General features: G+C 43.2%; 2 protein-coding genes across 4 annotated transcripts in view; one reads left to right on the top strand and one right to left on the bottom strand.

The window, feature by feature from the left end:
* The window catches only part of LOC121921811 (zinc finger protein 665-like), a 34,338-nt gene extending 25,660 nt beyond the window's left edge, over positions 1-8,678 (bottom strand). For both annotated transcript variants that reach the window (XM_042450387.1, XM_042450388.1), the window contains exons 1-3: positions 8,615-8,678; positions 6,728-6,866; positions 5,846-5,899 (exon numbers count right to left, since the gene is read on the bottom strand). The gene's annotated coding sequence lies outside the window, so the exon portion shown is untranslated. The remainder of the gene's footprint in view (positions 1-5,845; positions 5,900-6,727; positions 6,867-8,614) is intronic.
* Positions 8,679-8,862: 184 nt separating this feature from the next.
* Positions 8,863-17,137, top strand: LOC121921906 (zinc finger protein 660-like). 2 transcript variants are annotated; one of them, XM_042450624.1, is made up of 5 exons: positions 8,863-8,963; positions 11,128-11,220; positions 12,693-13,454; positions 14,677-14,797; positions 15,311-17,137. In XM_042450624.1, exons 3-5 carry the CDS (start codon positions 12,732-12,734, stop codon positions 16,306-16,308), a joined length of 1,842 nt encoding a protein of 613 aa, XP_042306558.1. In that variant the 5' UTR covers positions 8,863-8,963; positions 11,128-11,220; positions 12,693-12,731; the 3' UTR covers positions 16,309-17,137. The 2 variants fall into 2 exon arrangements, with proteins under 2 accessions (XP_042306558.1, XP_042306559.1); XM_042450625.1 differs by lacking the exon at positions 11,128-11,220 and having other exon boundaries at positions 8,869-8,963.
* The last annotated feature ends 6,628 nt before the right edge of the window (positions 17,138-23,765 follow it).

Below are 23,765 nucleotides of genomic sequence, written 5' to 3'. Positions count from 1 at the left end.
CCAAACCGGGACGGCCCCGCCCACCACGGCCACCTCAGCCCCAGCAGTGGATCCAAGGCCTTGCTGAGGCCTGGGAGGGCTCTCCGCGGTTGGAGCTCCAGCCGGGGAGACGCTCCCTCCCGGGCCCCAGCGAGGCATTGGAGGCGGCTCCGTGGTCGGAGCTCCGGCCGCGGGGTCCTCCAAGGCCTCGAGAGGGAAAGGCGAGGAGGCCGCTTGGCACCGCGCTACCGCGATGCCAAGCTTTCCGCACCCTTCCGGCTGGGAGCCGGCCTAGGCTTCCTCCCAGACCGGGAGGAGGAGGAGGACGCTTGGCACCGCAGTGATCGCTGCGATGCCAGCTTCCCGCGCCTTACTGGCCTGGAGCCGGCTAGGCTTAACTCCACCCAGACAGGGGAGTCGCGAGGCGGCGTGCACCGCCGCAATCACCGCGATGCCAAGCTTCCTCGCACCCTTCTCGGCCTGGGAGCCGGCCTAGGCTTCCTCCCAGACCGGGAGGAGGAGGAGGACGCTTGGCACGGCAGTGATCGCTGCGATGCCAAGCTTCCCCGCGCCCTTCCTGGCCTGGGAGCCGGCCTAGGCTTCCTCCCAGACCGGGAGGAGGAGGAGGCCGCTTGGCACCGCAAGATCGGGCCGCGATGCCAAGCTTCTCTACGCCCTCCCGGGCCTGGGAGCTGCCTAGTCGTCTCCCAGACCAGGAGGAGGAGGAGACGCTTGGTCATCGCCGCGATCGCCGCGATGCCAAGCTTCCCTGCGCCCTTCCCGGCCTGGAGCAGGCCTAGGCTCCTCCAGACCGGAGGAGAGAGGACCTTGCACCGCCTCTATGCCAAAGATTCCCCGCTCCTCCGTCCTGGGAGCCGGCCTAGGCTTCCTCCCAGACCAGGAGGAGGAGGAGGACGCTTGTGTCATGGCCAGCCAAGATCAGCTCTCGGAGGATGAGGAGGAGGATGAGCCTCCTCCAGAGCAAGGGCTGATTGAGGCAACACCAGGTGCTGTTCCTGCCCTGCCAGGTCCCAGCTGTGATCTTCCAACCCCAGAGGAGGAGGTTCAACCAGGTCCTAGTGCCAAAGAGAGACCTTCTATGGTACCACTGCCTAGTGGGGACTCTGGGGACGAAGCTTGCATGCAGGTGCCTTCTTTCAAAGAGAGAAGAGCTGAGAGTGCTTGCAGGCGCAGATCACAGAGAATTGCCGAGAGGCAATTAGCCAATCAGCCTCAGGTGGCACGAGGGAGAGTTTCCCTTACTTAAGTGGGAGAGAGACTAATGCTGGTTGCTAGAGTTTATTGCATGATCTCTCGGTGTGATTGCTGCTAGCACTAGCTCCTAGTATCTGGATTCTTTGTTACCTTGACCTTGGACCGGACTTTGTTATCTCTTGGCTGTTTTGACCTTGGACTGTTTGACCAACGTTGTTTCTCGGTATCCTGACTTCGGCTTGACTCTCGGAATGTTTGGACTTCTGGAATTCTGAACTCGGCTTGTTTTCTCGGACTGCTCTCAGACTGATTCCTTGCAAGGTCTGCTTTACTTTCACTTCCACTGTGCTAAGGCTCTGTTATCAGCTGCTGTCAAGTGTCTGCTGGCAGCATTCCCGGACAGCTTGGCACCGCGGCGATCGTCGCGATGCCAAGCTTCCCCGCGCCCTTCCCGGCCTGGGAGCCGGCCTAGGCTTCCTCCCAGACCGGGAGGAGGAGGAGGACGCTGGGCACGTTTGAAAATGTCGGACTTTTTTTTTTAATTTCCTAGGCAGGAATTTAAAAAAAAAATCCTACATTTTCAATCCTTGTCCTACATTTGTCCCGGTTTGGAGGTCCTCAATTATGGCAAACCTACCGCCAAAGAACTTGTGTCAGGAAAGAGCAGGTTTTTGCGTTTCCCTCACTTCATCACGATTGAAACCAATCACACTAGGATTGCATCCGGTTTCAAATGGGAACGATGGCCATATAAACTGATCAGCAATACACTTTAAATCATAGTGGGAATGCAGCCAGTGAGTATGGCAGAGATGTGATATTGTGGCCATCCAAATGTAGTTGGATTGTAGCTCCCAGCAGCCCTAACCACTAATGAGGAATACTGGGAGCTGCAGTCAAGCAACCTCTACAGGGCCACTTGATTCCCATTCCTGATGTGCAAAGACATGTCTTCAAATATATTCACAGGTGATGCGTCCACAGATTTGAGGACACACTTGGCTAAGAAACATCAGTGTCTTGTTAACATGGAAAAAGTTAATACAATAGGCTTTTGGTATCTGCTAGGATTTGGTTCCAGGACAGGCACGGATACCAAAATCCATGGATGCTCAAGTCGCATTATATACAATGGATAGTAAAATGGTTTCCCTTACATAAAATGGCAAATTCAAGGTTTGCTCTTTGTAATTTATATATATAAATTATTTTTTTCAAACCATGGATGCTTGAGTCTGTGCATAAATAATCCATGGATATGGAGGGATAGCTGTACAGTGGGTCCTTGATATTTGCTGGGATTTGGTTCCACGAACTGCCATGGATACCAAAATCATTGGGTGCTCAAGTCGCATTAAGTATAATGAGGTAGTAAAATGGTGTCCCTTATATATGGTAAGCTCAGGGTTTTATTTTTGTATTTTTAAAAATATTTAAAAGCCATAGATGGATGAATTTGTGGATGCAAATGGAGATGGAGACCTGACTGTAATGATGAAGAGCAAAAAAACTAGGGATGGCTGCAGTGGTTTTCTCTTGCCTGAGCCCTGTCCTCTCCTCTCCCCTCTGAAGAGTTTAACTAAGTGCAAACTACTTTCTGGTTTGAACTCAATTTCAGGAACTGAAGTAAGCAAAAGATAAAAGGGGAAAGTGGAAGGAAGAGAGAGAAACTGCCCCCCTTTCACACTGCAGAAATAATCCAGTTTGACACCACTTTAACTGCCATGGCTCAATGCTATAGAATTCTGGGATTTGTAGTTTGTTGTGGCACCAGAGCTCTCTGACAGAGAAAGCTAAATATCTCACAAACCTATGGATCAGGTTTTTAAAAAACAGGCTGGGGTGTTGTACTGTTTTAAAGTGTTTTAAACAGTTTTATATTTTTTAAAAACTGTATTTAATTCTTTTAACACGCAATTAGTTTTAATTAGTCATTGCAATTTTTTACTTGTACACCGCTATGATCAAAGCGGAATAGCGGTCTATAAATAAAACATATTATTATTATTATTATTAATACTTTAATAATTTAAGTCTCCTTTAACGTATCACTTTTGTAGGTTTTTAACTGTACTGTGTTTTAATATTGTAAGCCGCTTTGAGTCCCAGATTCGGAAACGAGAATACACAAATAAATATTATGATTATTATTCCCAGAATCTCATAGCATTGAGCCATGGCAGTTAAAGTGGTGTTGAACTGGATTATATCTGCAGTGCAGATGTAGTGTGCGTCATTTTAAAAGCAGCTGAAAATGTAGAACTACTGTACAGAGGAATAAATTCAGAGGAATAAATCCAGAGGACTGACCATGCCAAACTGGGGCCATTTCAGGGTATGCATGTGTCAATCAGGTTATCATCACAAATCCTAGGTGTTGTTGGTTAAGATAATGATAACTGGTAGGTATTTTACACATCAGTTCCGTCTCCCCCACTCCATCCCCAGACACTGAGTCGAATCCTCTACATGTGCCCATCATAGTCTACCAACTCAGAGCAATACAATATCAATATCATACACACATTTATCATACTCTTATCAAATCTGCAGATAACATCAAATTGGGAAGAATAGCTAATATCCCAGAAGGCAGGATCAATATTGAAAATGACCTTAATAGATTAGAAAGCTGGGTCAAAGATAACAAAATGAATTTCAACATGGAAAAATTTAAAGTATTGAGGGCGGAGAAATTAAGTGCATAGATACATGATGTGGGACACCTGGCTGAACGAGAATATGTGTGAAAAGGATGTAGGAGTCTTAGTAGACCACAAGTTGGACATGAGTCAACAGTGCGATGTGGCAGCTGAAAAGGCCAATGCGATTCTAGGCTGCATCAATAGAAATATAGTGTCTAAAGATCAAGGGAGGTAATAGTTCCACTCTATTCTGCCTTGGTCAGGCCCCACCTGGAATATTATGTCCAGTTCTGGCCACCACAATATAAAAAGGATGTTGAGAAACTGGAGCGTGTCCAAAGGAGGGTGACTAAAATGGTGACGGGTCTGGAAGCTATGCCCTAAAAGGAATGACTTAGGGAGCTGGGGATGTTTACCCTGGAGAAGAGAAGGTTAAGGGGTGATATGATAGCCCTGTTTAAATACTTGAAGGGATGTCATATTGAGGAGGGAGCAAGCTTGTTTTCTGTTGCTCCAGAGAACAGGACAAGGAACAATGGATGCACACTATAGGAAAAGAGATTCCACCTCAACATTAGGAGGAACTTCCTGACAGTAAGGGCTATTTGACAGTAGAACACTCTTCCTCGGAGTGTGGCGTAGTCTCCTTCTTTGGAGGTCTTTAAACAGAGGCTGGATGGCCATCTGTCGGGGATGATTTGATTGTGATTTCCTGCATGGCAGATGGGGTTGGACTGGATGGTCCTTGTTGTCTCTTCCAACTCTATAATTCCATGACATGCTAATAGTTTCATGTGCTTAAAGTGAACCTTTGGTAAGATGTCATGTTTTAAAATAATATTTTAAAATAATATTAAAAATTTAAATCTTTTTTTAAAATTAAAATCTTTACATATTATTGTGTTTTTGTTTAACCTGGGTCTTCTCCTTTCTCCTCCCATTAAGAGGCTGTGCAGACTGTCCCTGAAGAGGCAGCCTGCAGCTGCCTCTGTCTTCACCAGATTGTGGCTGCAGCAACTGCACGCCACAGCCGCAATAAGGCCTTTCCACAGCGCACAAAGATGCCGCAAAAAGTGGCTCCTTTTTGCACCCTGGAAAGGGCACTGTAACCACGGTGCTCCTTCGGTGCTCCGTCATCTAGATGCCAAAGATGCCGGTCTGCACAACCCCTAAGCTTTGCTCGACTCACACCATCTCTTTAACATTTTAAATGGAAGCTGGTGAACACATCTTGTTTCTGTCAAAAGACAAATGTTTGAGTAGCAGTGTGTCACCTGGTGTGTCACTTGGTGCGGATTGTAGTCCCTGAACCCCTTTATTAAAGCCCCTGGCTTCTGCCAGTAGAAAATAAATTCTTAGAGGCACAGGATGTGGCCATTGTGGTAAGGCCATTTCTTAGGACAGTCTTGGCTGGGTGATAGACAAGTAACGTGTGCGTGTTATGCCAATCTAATTGTCTTTTTTATATGTTAAGCTTACAGAAAATAGGGAAGGATATCACAGGTAATGCTTCTGTTTCCTTTTATGGTCTTGCAACATTTTAGTTCTGAGGTGTGGTTGCTAGTAACTGAGGTCCAAAACACACTGCAGGAATAATCCAGTTGGGGACCACTATAACTGCCCTGGGTCATTGTTAGGGAATCCTGGGAATTGTAGCTTATTGTGACACCAGAGCTCTGGGACAGAGAAGGGTAAATGTTTCACAAAACTACAGTTCCCAGAATCCCCCAGGGTTGTTAAAGTGGCCTCAAACTGGATTATGTCTGCAGTGTGTTTTGGACCTGGGTATACAGTTGTCTCTCCATATCTATGGATTATTTAGCCACAGATTCAACCATCCATGGCCTGAAAATATTCCAGAAGGATATACACAAAACAACAACTTGATATTGCTATGTTATATAAGGGCTACACCACTGTATTAAATGGGATTTAAGCATCCACAGGGAGTCCTGGGACCGAACCCCAGCAGATACCAAAGGCCCAATGTATATATTATTGCTTACCTGCCTTCCGAAGGCAGTGATCTCCCATGGTTTCTTCTGGTTGCCTCTCTTTTGCTGCAGAAATACACATAAACTAATTCCAGTTGTTTGAATTAGGCAGAAAAATTTAAGTGCATAGATATAGGATAGGGGAACACCTGGCTTAGCACAAGTACATGTGAAAGGGATCTAACAATCCTGATAGTCCACAAGTCTACCAAGAACATGAGTCAACAGTGTGATGCAGCAGCTAAAAAGGCCAATGCAATTCTAGGCTGCATCAATAGGAGCATAGTGTCTATTAAAGGAAGGAATAGTACCACTTTACTTTGGTTAGGCCTCAGCTGGAATACTGTGTCCAGTTCTGGGCACCACAATTTAAGAAGGATGTTGAGAAGCTGGAGCGTGTCCAGAGGAGGGCGAGTAAAATGATGAAGAGTTTGGAAACCATGCCTTATGAGGAGAGACTTAGGGAGCTGGGGGATGTTTAGCCTGGAGAAGAGACAGTTAAGAGGTGATATGATAGCCCTCTTTAAATACTTAAAGGGGTGCCATATTGAGGAGGGAGCAAGCTTTGTTTTCTGATGCTCCAGAGAACAGGACCCAGAGCAATGGATTCAAACTAAAGGAATAGAAAGTCCACCTAAACATTAGGAGGACCTTCTGACAGTAAGAGCTGTTTGACAACTCTTGGCGAGTGGAGTCTCTTTCTTTGGGGGTTTTGAAAGAGAGGCTGGATGGCCATCTGTGAGGGGTGCTTTGATGGTGAGTTCCTGCATAGCAGGAGGTTGGACTGGATGACCCCATTAGTCTATTAATTTCTATGATACACCAGTTATGGATAAACCTCCCCTCAGCAGTCTTATTGGCACACATATTGGTATAATTCTAGTATAGGGTTACCTGATCTCAGGAGCTAGCAGATCAACAACAGAAAATACTTCTTTTCCAAATAGTATTTCCTTGGTTCTTTTGTCTTTTTCCTGTATTTCCTTATAATGGAATCATGCAGAGAATTCCATAGCTGAGTCTTGCAGTGTGCCTAACATAATAATAAAAAACAAAACCAGGTTTGGTGTATTTTCCATTACAGATGTAACACTTTGCAATAAGTATCCTCCAAATGAACACATATGACAATAAATTATACTCCTAAAATATGCTGATCTCTCTAAGCAGAGCAATTTTACTTATACTTTGTTCAAAGTTTTTCCAGTTATGTGCAATGCTAGAATTCACTTTCTTTTGCTGATGTTGAGACTATAGTCTTATCAAATGTCATTCATCTAATTTGATCTCTCCCTCCCAGAACTTTTATTGTGTTAATTGTTATATTTTTGGGTAGGAGGGACAAGGGAGTTTGGGGTAATTTAGTTTAGTTTAAGGTTAGGTTTTGTAGGGCAATGACTTTTGTGTTATGTGTGTAATTTTGTGATTTTGCTATATATGTTTTAAAACTTAATACAAAATATTATGGGAGGAGGGAATCCCTAGTAACTACGGTTCACAGACCTGTCATGAAAAATATGTATTTTAAAATATTACAGCTGCTTTTATTTTTGGGATGTTGAATTTGAAAAGCACAATAAAAATGCCACACCACATGCTGTTCTTTCACAAATTCAAATTTATTTTTAATCAATTCAGTTGTTTTTGATGGGGTTGGCGGTTGCGTGCCTTCAAGACATTTCCGACCTATGGTGATCCTGAAGCAAATCTATTATTTTCTTGGCAAGATTTGTTCAGAGGGGCTTTGCCATTGCCTTCGCCTGAGGTTGAGAGAGTGTGACTTGCCCAAGGTTGTCCAGTGGGCTTCACAATCAAGCGGGAATCGAACCTTGATCTCCAGAATCGTAGCCCAGAACTGAAACCACAATGCCACACTGGCTCCAGTTGTTATGCAGCTTTAAGTGTGGATGCTGATGTTCCAGTGTGATTTAATTTAGGGCTTTTAAACTGTGTTGAACCCTGCCTTGCTAGCCAGGCATAGTAGTTTGAGTGTTACTGTACGATTCTGAGGACCAGAATTCAAATCCTGGTTCAGCCATGGAAATTCAGTGAGTGATCTTGGGCAAGTCACACTCTCTCAGCTTCATAGAATGGCAGTGGCAACCCCTCTTGGCAAGAAACCTCCCCCCAAAAAACATTACAAGTTCACCTTGGGGTTGCCATAAGTCAGAAATCATTTGAAGGCACGTAATAATAATTTTATTTATTTTATTTATAATATTTATATCCTGCCTTCCTCCCAAAATGGGATTCAAGGTGACTTGATCCCTGCCTCAGATCTTGGGGAGAGGCAGGTAAGAAGGTAATAGAAATAAATAAATAAATAAATAAATAATATGTTGAAACTTCTTTTGCCCAATTAGTCTCAAAAGTGCTACAAGATCCCCTTGCATATTAATTAACACAAACTATAATATTATTAATAATAGTATGCTACAACTTCTTTTGCACAATCTCAAAGTTGCTACAAGATTCCCTTGCATACCAATTAACACAATAATAATAATAATAATAATAATAATAATAATAATAATAATAATATGCTACAACCTCTTTTGCACAGTTAGTCTCAAAGGTTCTACAAGATCTCCTTGCATAAAATTTAACACAAATTATAATAATAAGAAGAATAAAATTCTACAACTTCATTTGTACACTCAAAGGTGCTACAAGATCCCCTTACATACCAATTAACACAAATAATAATAATATTAATAATAATATGCTACAATTTCATTTGCATAATTAATCTGAAAGGTGCTACAAACTCCCTTTGCATACCAATGAATCCAAACTATGATTGATTTCCTAGTTCCCAAACCTAAGCATATTTTTACACTCAGTATATTACATTTCTCAGCACTGCTACTTTTTGCATTTGTGTTTGTGCTTTGTTTCCATTGATCAACATTGCTTAAACCCTAGCCTAACAATTGGGGATTTAAATGGGGGGGGGGGGAACTGTGGTACACAAGGAGTTAAGCTCATAGAGTCTGGAGGGCCAGAAAGGAGCCACATTTTCTTCTTTTGGTGGCAGTGGAGGTGGGGAAAAGCAGCACAGAGGCTCCTTCCTGGCTGCTGCTGGAGCAAATGGTCTTTCTTGGTTTGGCGGCATGGAGGCATTGCAGAGGTGAGTTCCTGGAGTGAAGTGGGAAAAATATCAGGCAGAGGGGAAAAAGAGAAACACAAGGAGGACAAATCCAAGTACAGCAGCCTCCAGAATCCACAGAACAGCCCTGTCTAGCCAAAATACACCAGAATGCACCAAAATGCATGCTACATTTTGCATCCCAAGCTCCAGTGGCTTCTCCATCAGGCAAAAGGTGATTTAAAAAGGTGTGTGTGATTTTGTTCCTTTGAACCCCTTCTACCTGATGAAGAAGCCAGTGGAGCTTCCAAAGCTTGCAACATGGATCCCAATTTCCAAACCTGTCCAGGCAGAAGTGGAGTCCACCAGAGGCTCTTGCATTGACTCTTCTTTCTTCTTTTTCCTAATTCTGCGAAAAAAGTGGTAACATTATTATTATTATTATTATTATTATTATTATTATTTGTATTGGTATGCAAGGGGATCTTGTAGTACCTTTGAGACTAATTGTGCAAAAGTAGCAACATTATATTCTTATTGTTGTTGTTGTTGTTGTTTTAATTGGTATGCAAGGGGATCTTGCAGCACCCTTGAGACTAATTGTGCAAAAGAAGTTTCAACATATTATTTTTTAATGATATTATTACTATTACTGTTTCCTACCTGCCTCTCCCCAAGATCTGAGGCAGGGATCAAGCCACTTTGCACCTAGTGCAAGGAGCTAAGGCAATGGTTCCCAGTCTTTGGACCTCCAAATGTTTTGGACTGCAATACCCAGAAGCCCCAGCCAGTGTTCAAGAATTCTGGGAGCTGAAGTCCAAAACATATCTCACAAAACTACAGTTCCCAGAATTCCCTTGCAGTGATCCAGAGCAATTAAAGTGGTCTCAAACTGGATTATTCCTGCAGTGTGGCTGCAGCCCAAATGTCAATCTTATTTAAATCAATTCACTGTTTTTATCTGGAATTGTTTCAAATTCTCCATGTTGTTTTAATGTTATGGTGTCCTAGGAACAAGGGGTGGGTTAGAAATGTTGTCACTCATAAATAAATAAAAAGCCACTGCACTATTAGCACCTTTTACAAACTGAAAGTCACATTGTTATGCTAGGAACATAAAATACTTTATGTATAACACGGTTTAGCATAACGTTGTCATATCTGCCATAATAAAAAGTCCAGTTTTATCAGAAAATAATTACCAATTGTTTTTTTTATTTTATTTTTAAATACATTTTTGTGAAAATGAAGTTCAACTATGATGAACACTTGAGCCGTAAGGGTCCTCTGGTTTTGCCACTTTATGAGGAACAAGTACACACAAAAAACACAGAAGGAAAAACTATAATTATTAGTAAAGCAAGAAAATTATTTTGCCTCCAAATACTCCCAAATTTAAAGGTTTTTTTTTAAAGTATATACAGAGAGAGCAAAAAGTAAACTGTTTTAATGTATTTTAAGTATTTTAATCTTTTTAAGCTTGATTTTAGCGTTGAATTTGTTTTAATTATTCTAGTAATTAGATTCTATTTTAATATACTATTTTTGCATGTTTTTAACTGTATGGTGTTTTTTAATGTTGTAAGCCACCCTGAGTTTATATCCTGCTCTTCTCCCACCAGCATCTGTGCCTGGCATCTTTTATTTAACAATTTTATATTAAATTGTTGTTGCAAGACAAATGCATGAGTATTACCCTGTCGGTTGCAAAATGTTCATCACTGGCTGTTAAAATTAGAGAGATTGAATTATTAAAAAGGGGTCTGATTAACTGATCTATATCCTAGACCTATAATTTCATAATCAAAACAAACCTCCAGTGTTCTAATTTAATCTGACCACTTAATTTTATTCTTAACTTTTTGTATTTTAATGTATTTGTAATGTAATCTCTAATTTTATATTGGTTTATATGTTATGCAACCTTTCCATTTACGTAACCTAAGTTATTGTATGCCTTGACGGGTCTGTTGACTATAAATAAAGACTGGTTGATACAAAAACATTACAGAATTTTAAAATGAGATTGAATGGCCCATTTCCTGCATTGGTAGGAGTGGACTAGATGGCCTTTGACTCTTAGGGATCCTCTCAATCAGTGATTCTGTGAATAATTTTTGAAATTTCAGGTTCACTTTGTACCGGGGTTTGGATGCGGGTAGGATTTCTTGCTGGGTTTTTAATTCTCACATATATTTCCTTTCAGCCTTCCTCCTCTTAAAGAAGAACCTTTCTAAAGCCACAGAGTCTCAAGGCAGCCCTTGCTTCTGTGCGATTTGGGACCTGTAGGCTCCATGAGGTACATACTGTGAAAGCCCTCCTTGTTCGTATCCCATTGGGACAATAAAATGTCATTGCCCTGAGGTGAAACAATTTACTTGCAGCAAGTTACAGGGCTTGGAAAGGCCCGCATCAGAGTAGGTTTGGCGTAGGACTGGACTAATCCTGCTTTGGAGTGTGCTTGGTCTAAGCCTGCTTTGGAGTGAGCCCAAACTAAGTTTGTTTTGGAAATTTTTACAGAATGTTTTAATTTGAATAGAAACCATTCTACAAAAAAATACACCCAACTGCAAAAAGCTGTAACAAAATTAGCTAAAATTATCAACATCTGTTTATTTTTTTAGTACAAAAGAATTCCTAACTACCTTAACTCTTAATACATTTGTTCAAATTACTCTTACATTTACTCTGGTCGTCTTCTTAATAAATATTATAACTTAAAACATAAACATTTTACACTAAAATAACAACTCACATATAATAATTATACATGCTTAAATTAACCATTTAAAACAAACAGAAGGAAAAACAATAAAATGATAAGTTTGCTTTGGAGTATGCCTAGGGTAAACCTGCATTGGAGTAGATTAATGTTGGCTCAAGCTGCTTTAGAGCAGGTCTGGGCTAAGCATACTTTGGAGTGGGCTAAAGTTATTATTATTATTATTATTAGTTTTATTTATACCCCGCCTTTCCACAGGATGTGATCAAGGCGGCTTACAACAGAATCTCAAAATACAAAGCAAACAATGCACAGGGAAAAACAGTATACAGTATCATACAATGCCAACAATATAAGATTACAGTACATAATACAATGCAAAAAAAACAATATAATACAATGCAGAAAAACAATGGAATCTCAAAATACAAAGCAGCTTACAACAGGATCTCAAAATACAAAGCAAACAATGCACAGGGAAAAACAATACACAATACCATACAATGCCAACAATGTAAAATTACAGTACATAATACAATGCAGAAAAAAATATAATACAATGCAGAAAAACAATTCCCTGACAATAAAACCTGCACCCCCCCTCAAATTCCCTCCCTCCAAAAAGGCCGCAACGGCGGAGCCAGGCAATTGTCCTTGGCGCTCCTCCCCGATGGTATAGGGGTAAAGGAGAGTCCCTTGGGCCGCAGCCCAGATGGAAGCGGGTGGGCGGGCGGCGTCATCTCCGGGGAGGCCGGCGAGCCGGCTTATGAGGGGCCGCTCTCACCTGGCCCCTCCCCTTTCAAAAACGCCGCCACGGAGGCAACAAAGAGTCCTCATCGGGCCCCTGCCAGGTGGAAAAGGCAGCGGCGTCCTCCGGGGCAGCAGGGAGTCCCTTGGGCCGCAGCGTAGATGGAAGCGGGTGGGCGGGCGGCGTCATCCAAGTTGGGCTTGGTTTGGAGTAGGCCTGGGCTAAACCTGCATTATTTATTTATTTATTTATTTATTTATTTATTTATTTATTTATTTTTATATCCCATCCTTCTCCCAAGGCTGGGACTCAGGGTGGCTTACAACATTAAAAAAACACCATGACCGCCAGGCAAGAAGAAGTATTGGCAGCCGAAGACCATCAGTTCCAGTCAGTGGTGGAGGATGGAGTTCCGGCTGAAATGGAAAGAATCGCATCAGATTTGACAGATACCAACCCTGTGGAGAGAGTGGAAGGGTCACATAAACCTCACTGTGGCAACAATTGGAGGAAAAATGAGGATCGACCCAGTTGCGAAGGGGATTTCCCTGTGAAGTTGCTGATGCTAAATTCTGGATGGAGCAACCCACAGTTAGTGACGCTGTCTCCATGGCATGACGTCAAGGCTTCCCTGCCTTCCTCAGAGGGACTGGCATATCCCAGTCAGCTTGCGCAAGGCCCCAGCGGGGATTCCAAACCTGACTACACCTGCCTGGACCTCCAAGGAGGCTACACAGACGTGAAGGAGGAGACTTCATGTACGGATGCTACCACCATGGAAAAGCAGCGGCTGAACTTCCGACAGTTCCGCTACCGGGAGGCGGAGGGTCCCCGGGAGGTTTGCAGCCAGCTCTGGTACCTTTGCCACCGGTGGCTGAAGCCCGAGAGGCACACCAAGGAAGAGATCCTGGAGCTGCTGATTCTGGAGCAGTTCCTGGCCATCTTGCCTCCAGAGATGCTCAGATGGGTCAAGGAAAATGATCCAGAGAGCTGCGCTGAGGCCGTGGCCTTGGCTGAGGACTTCCTGCGGAGGGAACAGGAAGCTGAGCAATGGGACAAACAGGTGAGGCGAGTTTCTGTCCTCCATTGCTTGTAGTGCAGTGGTTCTCAAAATGTGTGGTGGGACCCCAGGGAGGTGGAAGTGTTGCTCAAGGGGAGTGCCAGATATGGAAGCCCTGGTCCTTCCTTCCCCTAACTTTCTCTCACATCAGAAATGCTCTTTTGATTATTCTCTCCCTCAGATAAGTTCATTCATACAAAAATTCTCTCTCTCTCTCTCTCTCTCACTCATACACACACACACACACACACTATTCATCTCTTTTTTACATAGTCACATATGCACCTGTGTTTATTCACATATGCACGAGAATGAATACAACAAATCTGGCTGGAAAAAAAACCATGATAGGTTCACTTTAAGGTTGCTGTAAGTTGGAAATGACTTGATGGTACACAGCAACAACAACCGCCCTGTCAGGTAAGTAAGACTGAGAGGGGATGAGTCCAGAGTCAACCCAATGAGTGTGATGGCTCAGTGACAACATCACTCTCCCCCATTCCATTCCAACACTTCAACCACTGAACCACATTGGCTTTTTGGCCACTTTGTTGTTGTGTGCCTTCAAGTTATTTCTGACTTATGGCAACCCTAAAGTGAACCTATCATAGAGTTTTCTTTGGCAAGATTTGTTCAGAGGAGGTTTGCCATTGCCACCCTCTGAGGCTGAGAGAATGGGAATTGTCCAGTGTCACCCAGTGGATTTCCACAGCCAAGCTAGGATTCAAACCCTGGTCTCTAACTTCTAACTTTTTGTTTTAATCTGGGTTGTTGTCTGAATTTTCATTTAATGTTTTGGTTTTTCCATTGGCTTGGGGCCCCTGCTTTGTCAAAAAAAGTGTGGTACAATATTTTAGTGAATGAATAAATATTGACACTCACATTTTCTTTATCAGTGTCCTGATTTTGCATCCATTCTTTTTGACACTTGCCTAATTGCTCTTAGTGAATGAGGGAGAGAGAGAGATTTGCTTTTGAGGTCAGATCTATAAAAGAAGAATAGAACACTCTTAACAGAAATGAATAACTTGGAAAAATAAAGGTATCTTCTCTCAACAACCCGATAAGGTAGATCACAGCTATGTCCATTTTACAAAAAGGGAGGACCAACGTAAATGAGGAATTTTCTCACAAAGGAATTTGTTACGCCATGTGGAAATAAATCTGGGTCACACAATACAAACAGATCTTGCAAAATTTTTGAATCTGTGTTTCTATTTTTCAGGTGGTTTACTCAGAAATGCCAGTAAATTCCTGTAAAGCTGAAGAACCTCCCTCAGAGATTGGGGAGAAGAATGCTGATATGGAGGTCAATGAGGAGGGCAAGGGGGATGCCAATTATATTGGTAAGTATTTCTTCTGTCTCAGAGTTAGATGATTTGAAATTCTACTAGGATTTACATATATCCTTTACTTTAAAAAAGCAATAATATTTATTTATTTTAAAAAAAAAGTTCATCCCTGAGCAGCTTATAGAGATAAGCATCCTAGCCTTTTCAACCTTTTCAGATTTACAGACTTACAGCCCTTACTCATTCATCACATCCCTCTCTGTTTCCCACACTACATACCAACACTTATTCATATGGTTATGAACAGCCTGGGAGGGTGGGCTTGGAAGGATCCACACAGCCCATAAGCCATAAGTTCCCACCTCTGACTTAGAACCCTCCTACTCAATGCAATGTGGAAAATTAAATTGGTGGCTAGGTTCAGTCTTCTAAAGCTATTCAGAACATCAGTGTGTTGTCTTTATGTGTGAGGAGGAATGAGAGGGTCCCCCATAGCAGGCGTCATACAGTGGTGAGCCCTGGAACCTTCTCACTTTGTAATGGAATATCTTGGTTTGTTTCTCTCAGGTGATGGGCAGTCAAGTGAGACTGAGGAGTCAGAAGTAACATGTCTGGAGCCTGTGGAAGTGGGTGGGAAGGGAGAAGGAACACCTACTCTGTCAGAAGGCGAGGAAGATGTGACTTTTAATGAGGCTGAATCAGAGGAGAGACCAGGAAAAGATATAGAAGAGACCAGTGAAGCCTCAAACTACTTCACTGAATCCACAAAGCCACAGAAAGCTTCCAGGGGCAAGCAAGAGGCAACATGTACTATGTGTGGGAAAAGTTTCAGCCGGAGGGCTGGATTGCTGGCCCATGAGAGAGTCCACACAGGAGAGAAGCCCTATAAGTGCTCTCACTGTGGGAGAAGCTTCCGGTCAAAGTCAACACTGGTCGTCCATCAGAGAACCCACACGGGGGAGAAACCCTACCAGTGCCAGGAATGTGGGAAAGGCTTTCCGGTGACCACGCAGCTCATTGAGCATGAACGAACCCACTCTGGAGAGAAGCCCTACAAGTGTGGAGAATGTGGGCAGACTTTTCGCCAGAGGTCGCACCTCAAGAACCACCAGAAGATCCACACAGGTGTCAAGCCATTCAAGTGTTCATACTGCGGGAAGAGTTTCAGCATTAGCTCAGATCTCATAAGGCATGAGAGGGCCCACACGGGGGAAAAGCCCTTTCAGTGTCCAGAGTGCGGCAAACGGTTCTGTAACAGTTCGCAAGTGATTACGCACCGGAGAGTCCACACAGGAGAGAAACCTTACAAGTGCATGGAATGTGGAAAAGGGTTCACTGTGAGTCAACAGCTCATCAGACATCAGTCTGTTCACACGGGAGACAAACCTTTCCAGTGCCTAGAATGTGGGAAAACATTTAGCGGGAGCACCCTCCTTGCTGGACATTTGAGAATCCACACAGGGGAGAAGCCGTATCAGTGCTCAAAGTGTGGGAAGTCCTTCCGGCTGCGCTCCACGCTTATTACACATCTGAAAATCCACATGGAGGGAAAAGTAGAGAAATGACTGGACTCCAGAGAAAGCTAGAGGGGTGGGTACTGGGTGTAGTTGGGTGAGGACAGCTCACTTGTAATAGAACTGTAATGAAAGTCACACCAAAAGAATTGGTAGATAATACCAGACTAATTTTTTTTTTTAAGAGCCAACGTGGTGTAGTGATTTGAGCATTGGAGTATGACTCTGGAGACCAAGGTTTGAATCCTGGCTTGGCTATATAAATCCATGGTTGACCTTGGGCAAGTCACACTCTCTTAACCTCAGAAGATGGCATGGGCAAACCCCTTCTTGAAGAATTTACCAAGAATACCCTATGATAGGGTTACCCTAGGGTCCCCATAAGTAGAAAACAACTTGAAGGCACACAACAACAATTTTTAAAAACCAGCATTCATATATTACTTTGAAATGCTGAATACATTTTCTATATGATATCTTGTATTTCTTAAAAATGACTCTGCGAGGTAATTTACTAATGTATAACTGTTGGAGAGGCTTTTGCTTTAAGAACCGTGGCAAAAGTAATATCCCAGTAGTGATTTTCTGACTTCTAGTATGATTGACAAGTTCTGAATATTTAGGGTAGAAGGTTGTGTGTATACACAGAGAGGTTGCTTGGTTTCTGAAGAACCATGAAGTGAAGAAGAACACTGGTGAGAAGATGGTGGGATCAAAAGGTGAAACTTTGGTGTTTAAATTTTGGCCTGCGGTCGTGTGTTGAGGATACTGTGGACAGCTAAAAAGAAAAACAAATGGGTCCTTCAACAGATCATGCATGAACTCTCCCTGGAAGCCATGGTTACATTGAGAAGGCATGACACATTAGAAAAGACAATAATGCTAGAAAAGGTAGAACGCAGTAGAAAGAGAGAAAGACTGCATGCCAAATGGATAGACTCAGTCAGGGAGGCCACAGGCCTGACTCTACAAGACCTAAGCAGAGCAGTTGAGGACAGAGGAGCTTGGAGATGTCTTATCCACATGAGTCGAGGTAGAGTTGAAGGCATCTAACAACAATAAACATTGCTAATAAGAGAAGAGATGCAGAAGGCAATCTAAGGTCAGGAATTGTGGGTCCTGGGATTAAACTGGCCCACTGGACTTGCTTACATGTCACAGCCCCTTTACTATGATCACCATCATTTGATTCTCTCCCCAACTTTTGTATGAGTGTTTGTTTGTTTTTAATTCTGAAAAGTTGATCTCCTAAAATATGTTCATCTTTTTGATCCCACATTTTTGGTCTCTGCCTACTGATGGAATGTGCCAACCTCTGCACTCTAACTTCTCTGAAATTGACTTTGGCCCTCATAGAATCATAAAGTTGGAAGAGACCACAAGGGCCATCCAGTCCAACCTCCTGCCATGCAGGAACTCTCAATCAAAGCATATCCAGACTGTTTAAAGACCTCCAAAGAAGGAGATTCCACCACTTTCCGAGGGAGTGTCTTCTTCTGTCAAACAGCCTGAAGAGGAAAGAGATTCCCACCCTCACTCCATAGACTGAAGTTGGCAAGGGACAGCCTTCTAACCAATCTCATGAGAGTGCCAGCCCAGTTACCCATCTAAATAAATATGCTCTGTGCCTCCTGAAGCCTGTTGCTTTTCTGTTTTGGAAAATTCCTGATGCCATAGATGATTAGCATAGCTGGATGGTAGAACACCTGTTTGGCATGCAGAGGGTCCCAGGTCCAGCCCCAGTGGGGCTAGGAAAGAATTATTACAGTCAGCACTCCACATTTGCAGCTTTGACTTTTGCAACTTTGATGATTCACAGATTTGATTAATATGTTCTCTCTAGGAATCTCTATGTCCTCCAGCACAACTCTTTGGTCAACTTTTGCCAGAGGTTGACCATAAAGTCATACTGGAAGACCTAGAGATTCCTAGAAGGAATACTTCTCTAGGTACTTTTAGGTCCTCAGGTGTAATTCTATGGTCAGCTTCTGCTGGAAGGAGGACCTAGAGATTCCTAGAAAAGTGTTCTCTCAGGTTAAAAAAAAGCACCGTTTTTTATTTGTGGTTTTCCACTTTCACAGGAATCCTGCACCCCTAACCCCAGCAAATGTGGAGGGGCCACATTATTATTATTCCGTTTTACCCCCAAAACTGGGACTCAGAGTGGTTGTAGAGCACAGATGGGAATTGCATATCCCTTCAGATGTTGGACTGCAATTCCCAGCAGCTCCAGCCAATTAAGAATTCTGGGCATTGCTGTCTAATAGCACCAAGAGGACTACTTGATTTCCACTCCTACTATAGACTTTTGCAGTCACCGTCAACAATACTGGGACAAAGGGACCAGTGACCTCAGTATTATACAGTTTCCTTTGCACCCTTAGAGTAGATCTTGGAAAGATCTCAGCCTCAGAGGATGGCGATGGCAAACCCCCTCTGGAGAAACATGCCAAGAAAACCCTATGATAGGTTTGCCTTAAGGTCGGAAGTGACTTGAAGGCACACAGCAGCAACAAAGCCAGTGGTGGTAATCTAACATCCGTGTATTTGTCGAGCCCTGTTTTTGAAATTGTTCCAAGTTTGTGGCATAACTGAGTGCCACAGTTTATATTTCCTTTATTCTATCCAGAATCTCCTACCATTCAGTTTCAGGAGATGACCCTGTTCCAGCAATATGAGAAAAGGAAAGAGAACTTTCTTAAAGGCTGTCTCCACACGGCAGAAATAGTCTGGTTTGACACCACTTTAACTGTTCTGTCTCAAGGCTATGGAGTTCTGGGAAACCACAACAGTACATGTCCCACAATCCCATAGTCTTGAGCCAGGACAGTTAAAGTGGTATCAAACCAGATTATTTTTGCCATCCAGATGTGGCCTTAGACATTTTCTCCATATCATCCAAAGTTTCATCTATGTACAGCAGCTTTCGTCTTTACTTGCATTTTCTAAGATGGAAAATGCTGCGTGTAATCGGTGAAGCGTTTCCACTTAATCCCACTTCTGCTATTAATGTGGGGATCTCTTAAATGCCTTCTTGTGGGAGACTTTATTCCTCTTATATCCCCATTGGGCACCACCATCTTTGATTAACTGTTCCCACCACAGACATTGGAGTTTGTCACACGAAGGAGATCAGAAGTTTATCCTGCAAATATCCCGGACAAAACCCGACATTAAAGTGGTCACAAAGAAGCATTAATACACAACTTTTTACTTTCAGAATTTCAGAAAAACAATGCATTTCCGATATCACTTTATTTGCGCAATTGTGTGTGATAATTCACACAATTACTCGCCATTTTCACTTTATTTGCAGGAGGCTTTAAATGCGCTTTAATCTCTCTTTAATGTCGAAATTAGCCCCAGTGTGATAAAATCCAATGTGAGTCTGAACTTAAGCTTTCCTATATCCCTTATATAAGCATTCTCTTTGTCGAATGTATATAATACAGGGGGGGGGAAGAGAACACAGAAATTGAATATCAAAGATTACTTGCCTGACAGTAAGAACTTTTCAACATGAATACACTGACTCCATCCCATGGAATCTTGGGATTTGTAGTTTATGGTGGCCCCAGAGCTCTCTTGACAGAGAAGATTAAATATCCCACAAAACTACAAATCCCAGAATTCCATAGTTGAGCCCTGGCAGTTAAAGCAGTGTCAAACTGCATCAATTTTGCAGTGTAGAGGCAGCCTAAGACATTTTAAGAGCTGAAAAGGTCAGATGACAGGATAAGCTGGTTGCCAAAGTGGGACAGTTGGAGCATGTGAATGCAAACCCCCTTCTGAATAAACTTGCCAAGAAAACCCCATGATAAGTTCAACTTAGGGTTGCCATAAGTCGGAAATGGCTTGAAGGCACACACGACAACAAAACGTGTCTGAGTGACATAGGCTGCATCTACACTGCAGAATTAATCCAGTTCAATACCACTTTAACTGCCACGGCTCCACCCTATAGAATCCTGGGACTTGTAGTTGGTTGTGGCACCAGAGCTCCCTGACAAAGAAAGTTAAATATGTCATAAAACTACAAATCTCAGCATTACAGGCGCCATGCCAGTTAAAGCGGTTTCAAACTGCATCGTTTCTGCTGTGCAGATACAACCTCTGAGGCCCCCAATTGGCTCCAAGATTGCACTTTGCTCTCACTTGGACTAGACAGTACTGGATTACTTTAAAGTACAGTGGTACCCCGGGATACGAAATCACCGCGTTACGAAATTTCCGGGATACGAAAAAATCCCATAGGAAAAAACTGTTTCGGGTTACGTTTTTTTTTTTTCGGCTTACGAAAAAAAATTTGGTGCTTTTCGGCGCTTTTTCACACGAAATCACGGCTTTTAGCACTAGCGCCTATGGCTTTTTCGGCTAGCGAAAGATTTCGGGTTACGAATGGCGCCGCGGAACGGATTACATTCATAACCCGGGGTACCACTGTAGCTTGGTTCAATTTGCAAAGTTTTAATTTGGTTCAGCCTTTTACACAAAGCCAGGAAGATCTGAATGGGTTTAAATCAAGGGAGTTGTGGTTTCCAGAGAGGCCCAGGGAATGGCTCTGTGCTCCTAATGTTGCCTTTTCCTTTTTCTTGCCAGAGAAATTATGCAGAGACCAATTGCATGCCATGTTGCAGAAAGTTAGAGAGAGATGAGCTGAAAGTGTGCTCTGGAGGGTGCAAACAGGTAAGGTGGAAAGACATCAGGAAGCACAGAAAGAACAGAGAGAGTGGAAGGGAGGAAAGAAGAAAAACTAATAATACAGTCTCAGATGGTTTAGGTTTAGGAGCAGCAACAGCAGAGACAGATGGACTGAACTGCATTTAAATAAATAAAAAAGATGCCTTTATACTGAGTGAGATATAAAGAGCCAGTGTGGCATCGTGGTTTGAGTGTTAGACTATGACTCTGGAGACCAGGGTTCAATTCCCCACTCAGCCATGGCTTCCAGACCTTTCACCATTTTGGTGGCCTTCCTCTGGACATGCTCCCATTCTCAAGGGCCATTCAGACTACCTTTTGTACCGAATTGTAACCCAGATTAAAAGTGGGAAGTTCCCATTGGCATCGGTTTAAACACATCAGAATTACGGTCATGCACACTGAATCCAGGGCAAATCCCCCTTAGAGCGGTTCTTCCAAAAGTGGATTATTTCCCGTATCTTTTTGGAAAACCCGTTTCTTCCCTCCAAAGAGGAGAAAATACTGGGCTGCAAGCAAAGGAGAAGCTAGAGGCCGGCATTCAGAGGGAAGGCTGTGGAAACCCATGACTTTGGGGGAGTGACACTCTCTCAGGTCGTTTTAGGGTTGCCATCATCTGTAAAGACCCAAATTCACACAACACACACACACACACACACCTGGAGGCTTTCAAATTTGACAAGTTGACATAATATGTGCACACTGCTGCCAGTTTTTTTAAAAAAGGAGGGGGGGAAAGCACCCATTCGGTTGGCCAGTTGGTTGTAGGATATGTCACCTTTGACAAAAGCGGAAGTGAATTTGATTGACAAAAAAGGAGGCTGCATTTTAAAGCAGTACTGCAAATGAGAACTTCAGAGGGGCAAATTGCATCAATCGAGGTAAAGGGTAGTCAGAACTTCTACCTGGGGAGTTTCGGTATGGGGGCAACCGGATCTGCCCAGTTCTATCCAGTGCAAATGGGATAGAGAGAATGGGGCCTTGGTCCTCTTTGGAGTCATAAAACTCAGTATGTAACTTTGGATCAGCCAGTGCTGCTCTCAGCCAGCCCTACTCCTATGGTTGTTGTGAGGATAATGTGATATGGAAGCAAGCACTTGCTGGAAAAAGACAGGCCACCAATGTAAATGAAATATATACACCATTAAGGCAAAAGTGTCTGGATGTCTCCAGCTCAGTTCTCATCCCTCCATTGCTGCCTATGAGATCCAAAGATAGTTTGGTCCTTTCAAAGACTGGGAGGAGGAGGTGGAAAAAACAGCTGTTTAAAACATTTACAATTTTTCTCAGTTTTCTCATTTTCATGCTTTTTGGAATGAAAGTAGTAGTGCTCAATGTATGAAGACAGAGGAAAGCAGTTACATAGAGGGAACGTAGTGGAATGGTTAAATGGAGGAATGCGGCCCATGTGCCATTTGCTGGCCCCCGGGCTGTTTTGTGTCTCTCCTGTCATTCAAAATTTTAAGTTAAAGTTTAAAAACAACAACAACAAATGTGTCCTGGAGAAATAAGTTACATTTTTTCCCTAAATTTTTGTCCCTGTGGCCTGTTTTAGACTCAAAAGAGATCCTTCTTTCCCAACATGAGGTAAATCAGAAGTCACTTGTTAAAGCATTCAGTGTTGGCCAAAAGGCCTCTTCTGGCCCTAAATGGCCCAGAGAGGGCCAAAAATGTGAGGGAATTGCCTCTCACGTCACCAGGGGCATTGTGGAAAGAACCTTTAACAAATGGTTGAGGCATGCTGCAGGGCCACCTAAATTGACAATTGTCCACCACCACCCCCCCCCCCATTAGAACAAATTCCTCCTGATGTTTCAACTTTGGCTCCAGTAAACACATCTAGGAGGGCCCTTGGTCAAGGATGTTCATAGAATCATAGCATGGAAAAGACCACAAGGGCCATCCAGTCCAACCCCATACAGCCATGCAGGAACTCTCAATCAAAGCATCCCTGACAGATGGCCGTCCAGCCTCTGTTTAAAGTCCTCCAAGGAAGGAAGCTTCACCACTCTCCAAGGGAGTGAGTTCCATTGTTGAACAGCTCTCACTGTTCTCATATTTAGGTGGAATTTCTTTTCCTCTAGCTTTCATCCATTGTTCTGCATTCCAGTTTCTGGAGCAGCAGAAACAAGCTTGCTCCATTTTCAGTATGATTTCTGCTTCTCCAAAGAACAGGAGACTCAAGAGAGACCTTTTTTCCCCAACATGAAGTAAACCAGAAGTCACCTGTTGAATCACTCCACGTTGGCCAGAAGGCCTCCTGGCCCATAATGGCCCAGAGAGGGACAAAAATGTGGAGGAATTGCCTCTTACATCACCAAGGGCATTGTGGAAAGAACCTTTAAACAAATAGTTGAGGCATGGTGCGGCCTGTGGGGCCACCTAAATTGACAATTGTCCATCCCCCGATTAGAACAAATTCCTCTTGATGTTTTGAACTTTGTCTCCCAGTAAACACATCTGGGGGGCCCTTGGTCAGGGATGTTGAGTGTTGCAGCCCAAAGCACCTTGAGGGCACCAGGATGGAGGAACCTGGATTAGAGCATCAGACATAGGCTTTGTCTGCATGAGTGAAAAGCCCTATTTCCACCCTGATGCCAATTCTAAATGACCCACGCTAAAGGGCATTTGCCACGAAACACTTGTGCATGCCTCGAAATGGATTGTGAGAGATTCGGAGCCAATATGAACTTCACATGCAAAAATCGATTCCTGATCCGGGCGGGGTAAAGTGTAGTCTGAATGGGCCCTGAGACAAAACCTAAGGCTCAGGTGAACTGGATTCAGATACTATTTGATCACAAGGG

Source organism: Sceloporus undulatus, chromosome 2 (assembly GCF_019175285.1).
Source record: "Sceloporus undulatus isolate JIND9_A2432 ecotype Alabama chromosome 2, SceUnd_v1.1, whole genome shotgun sequence".
In the NCBI taxonomy this organism is placed as follows: domain Eukaryota; kingdom Metazoa; phylum Chordata; class Lepidosauria; order Squamata; family Phrynosomatidae; genus Sceloporus; species Sceloporus undulatus.
This window is presented reverse-complemented; position numbering and strand designations above follow the sequence as displayed.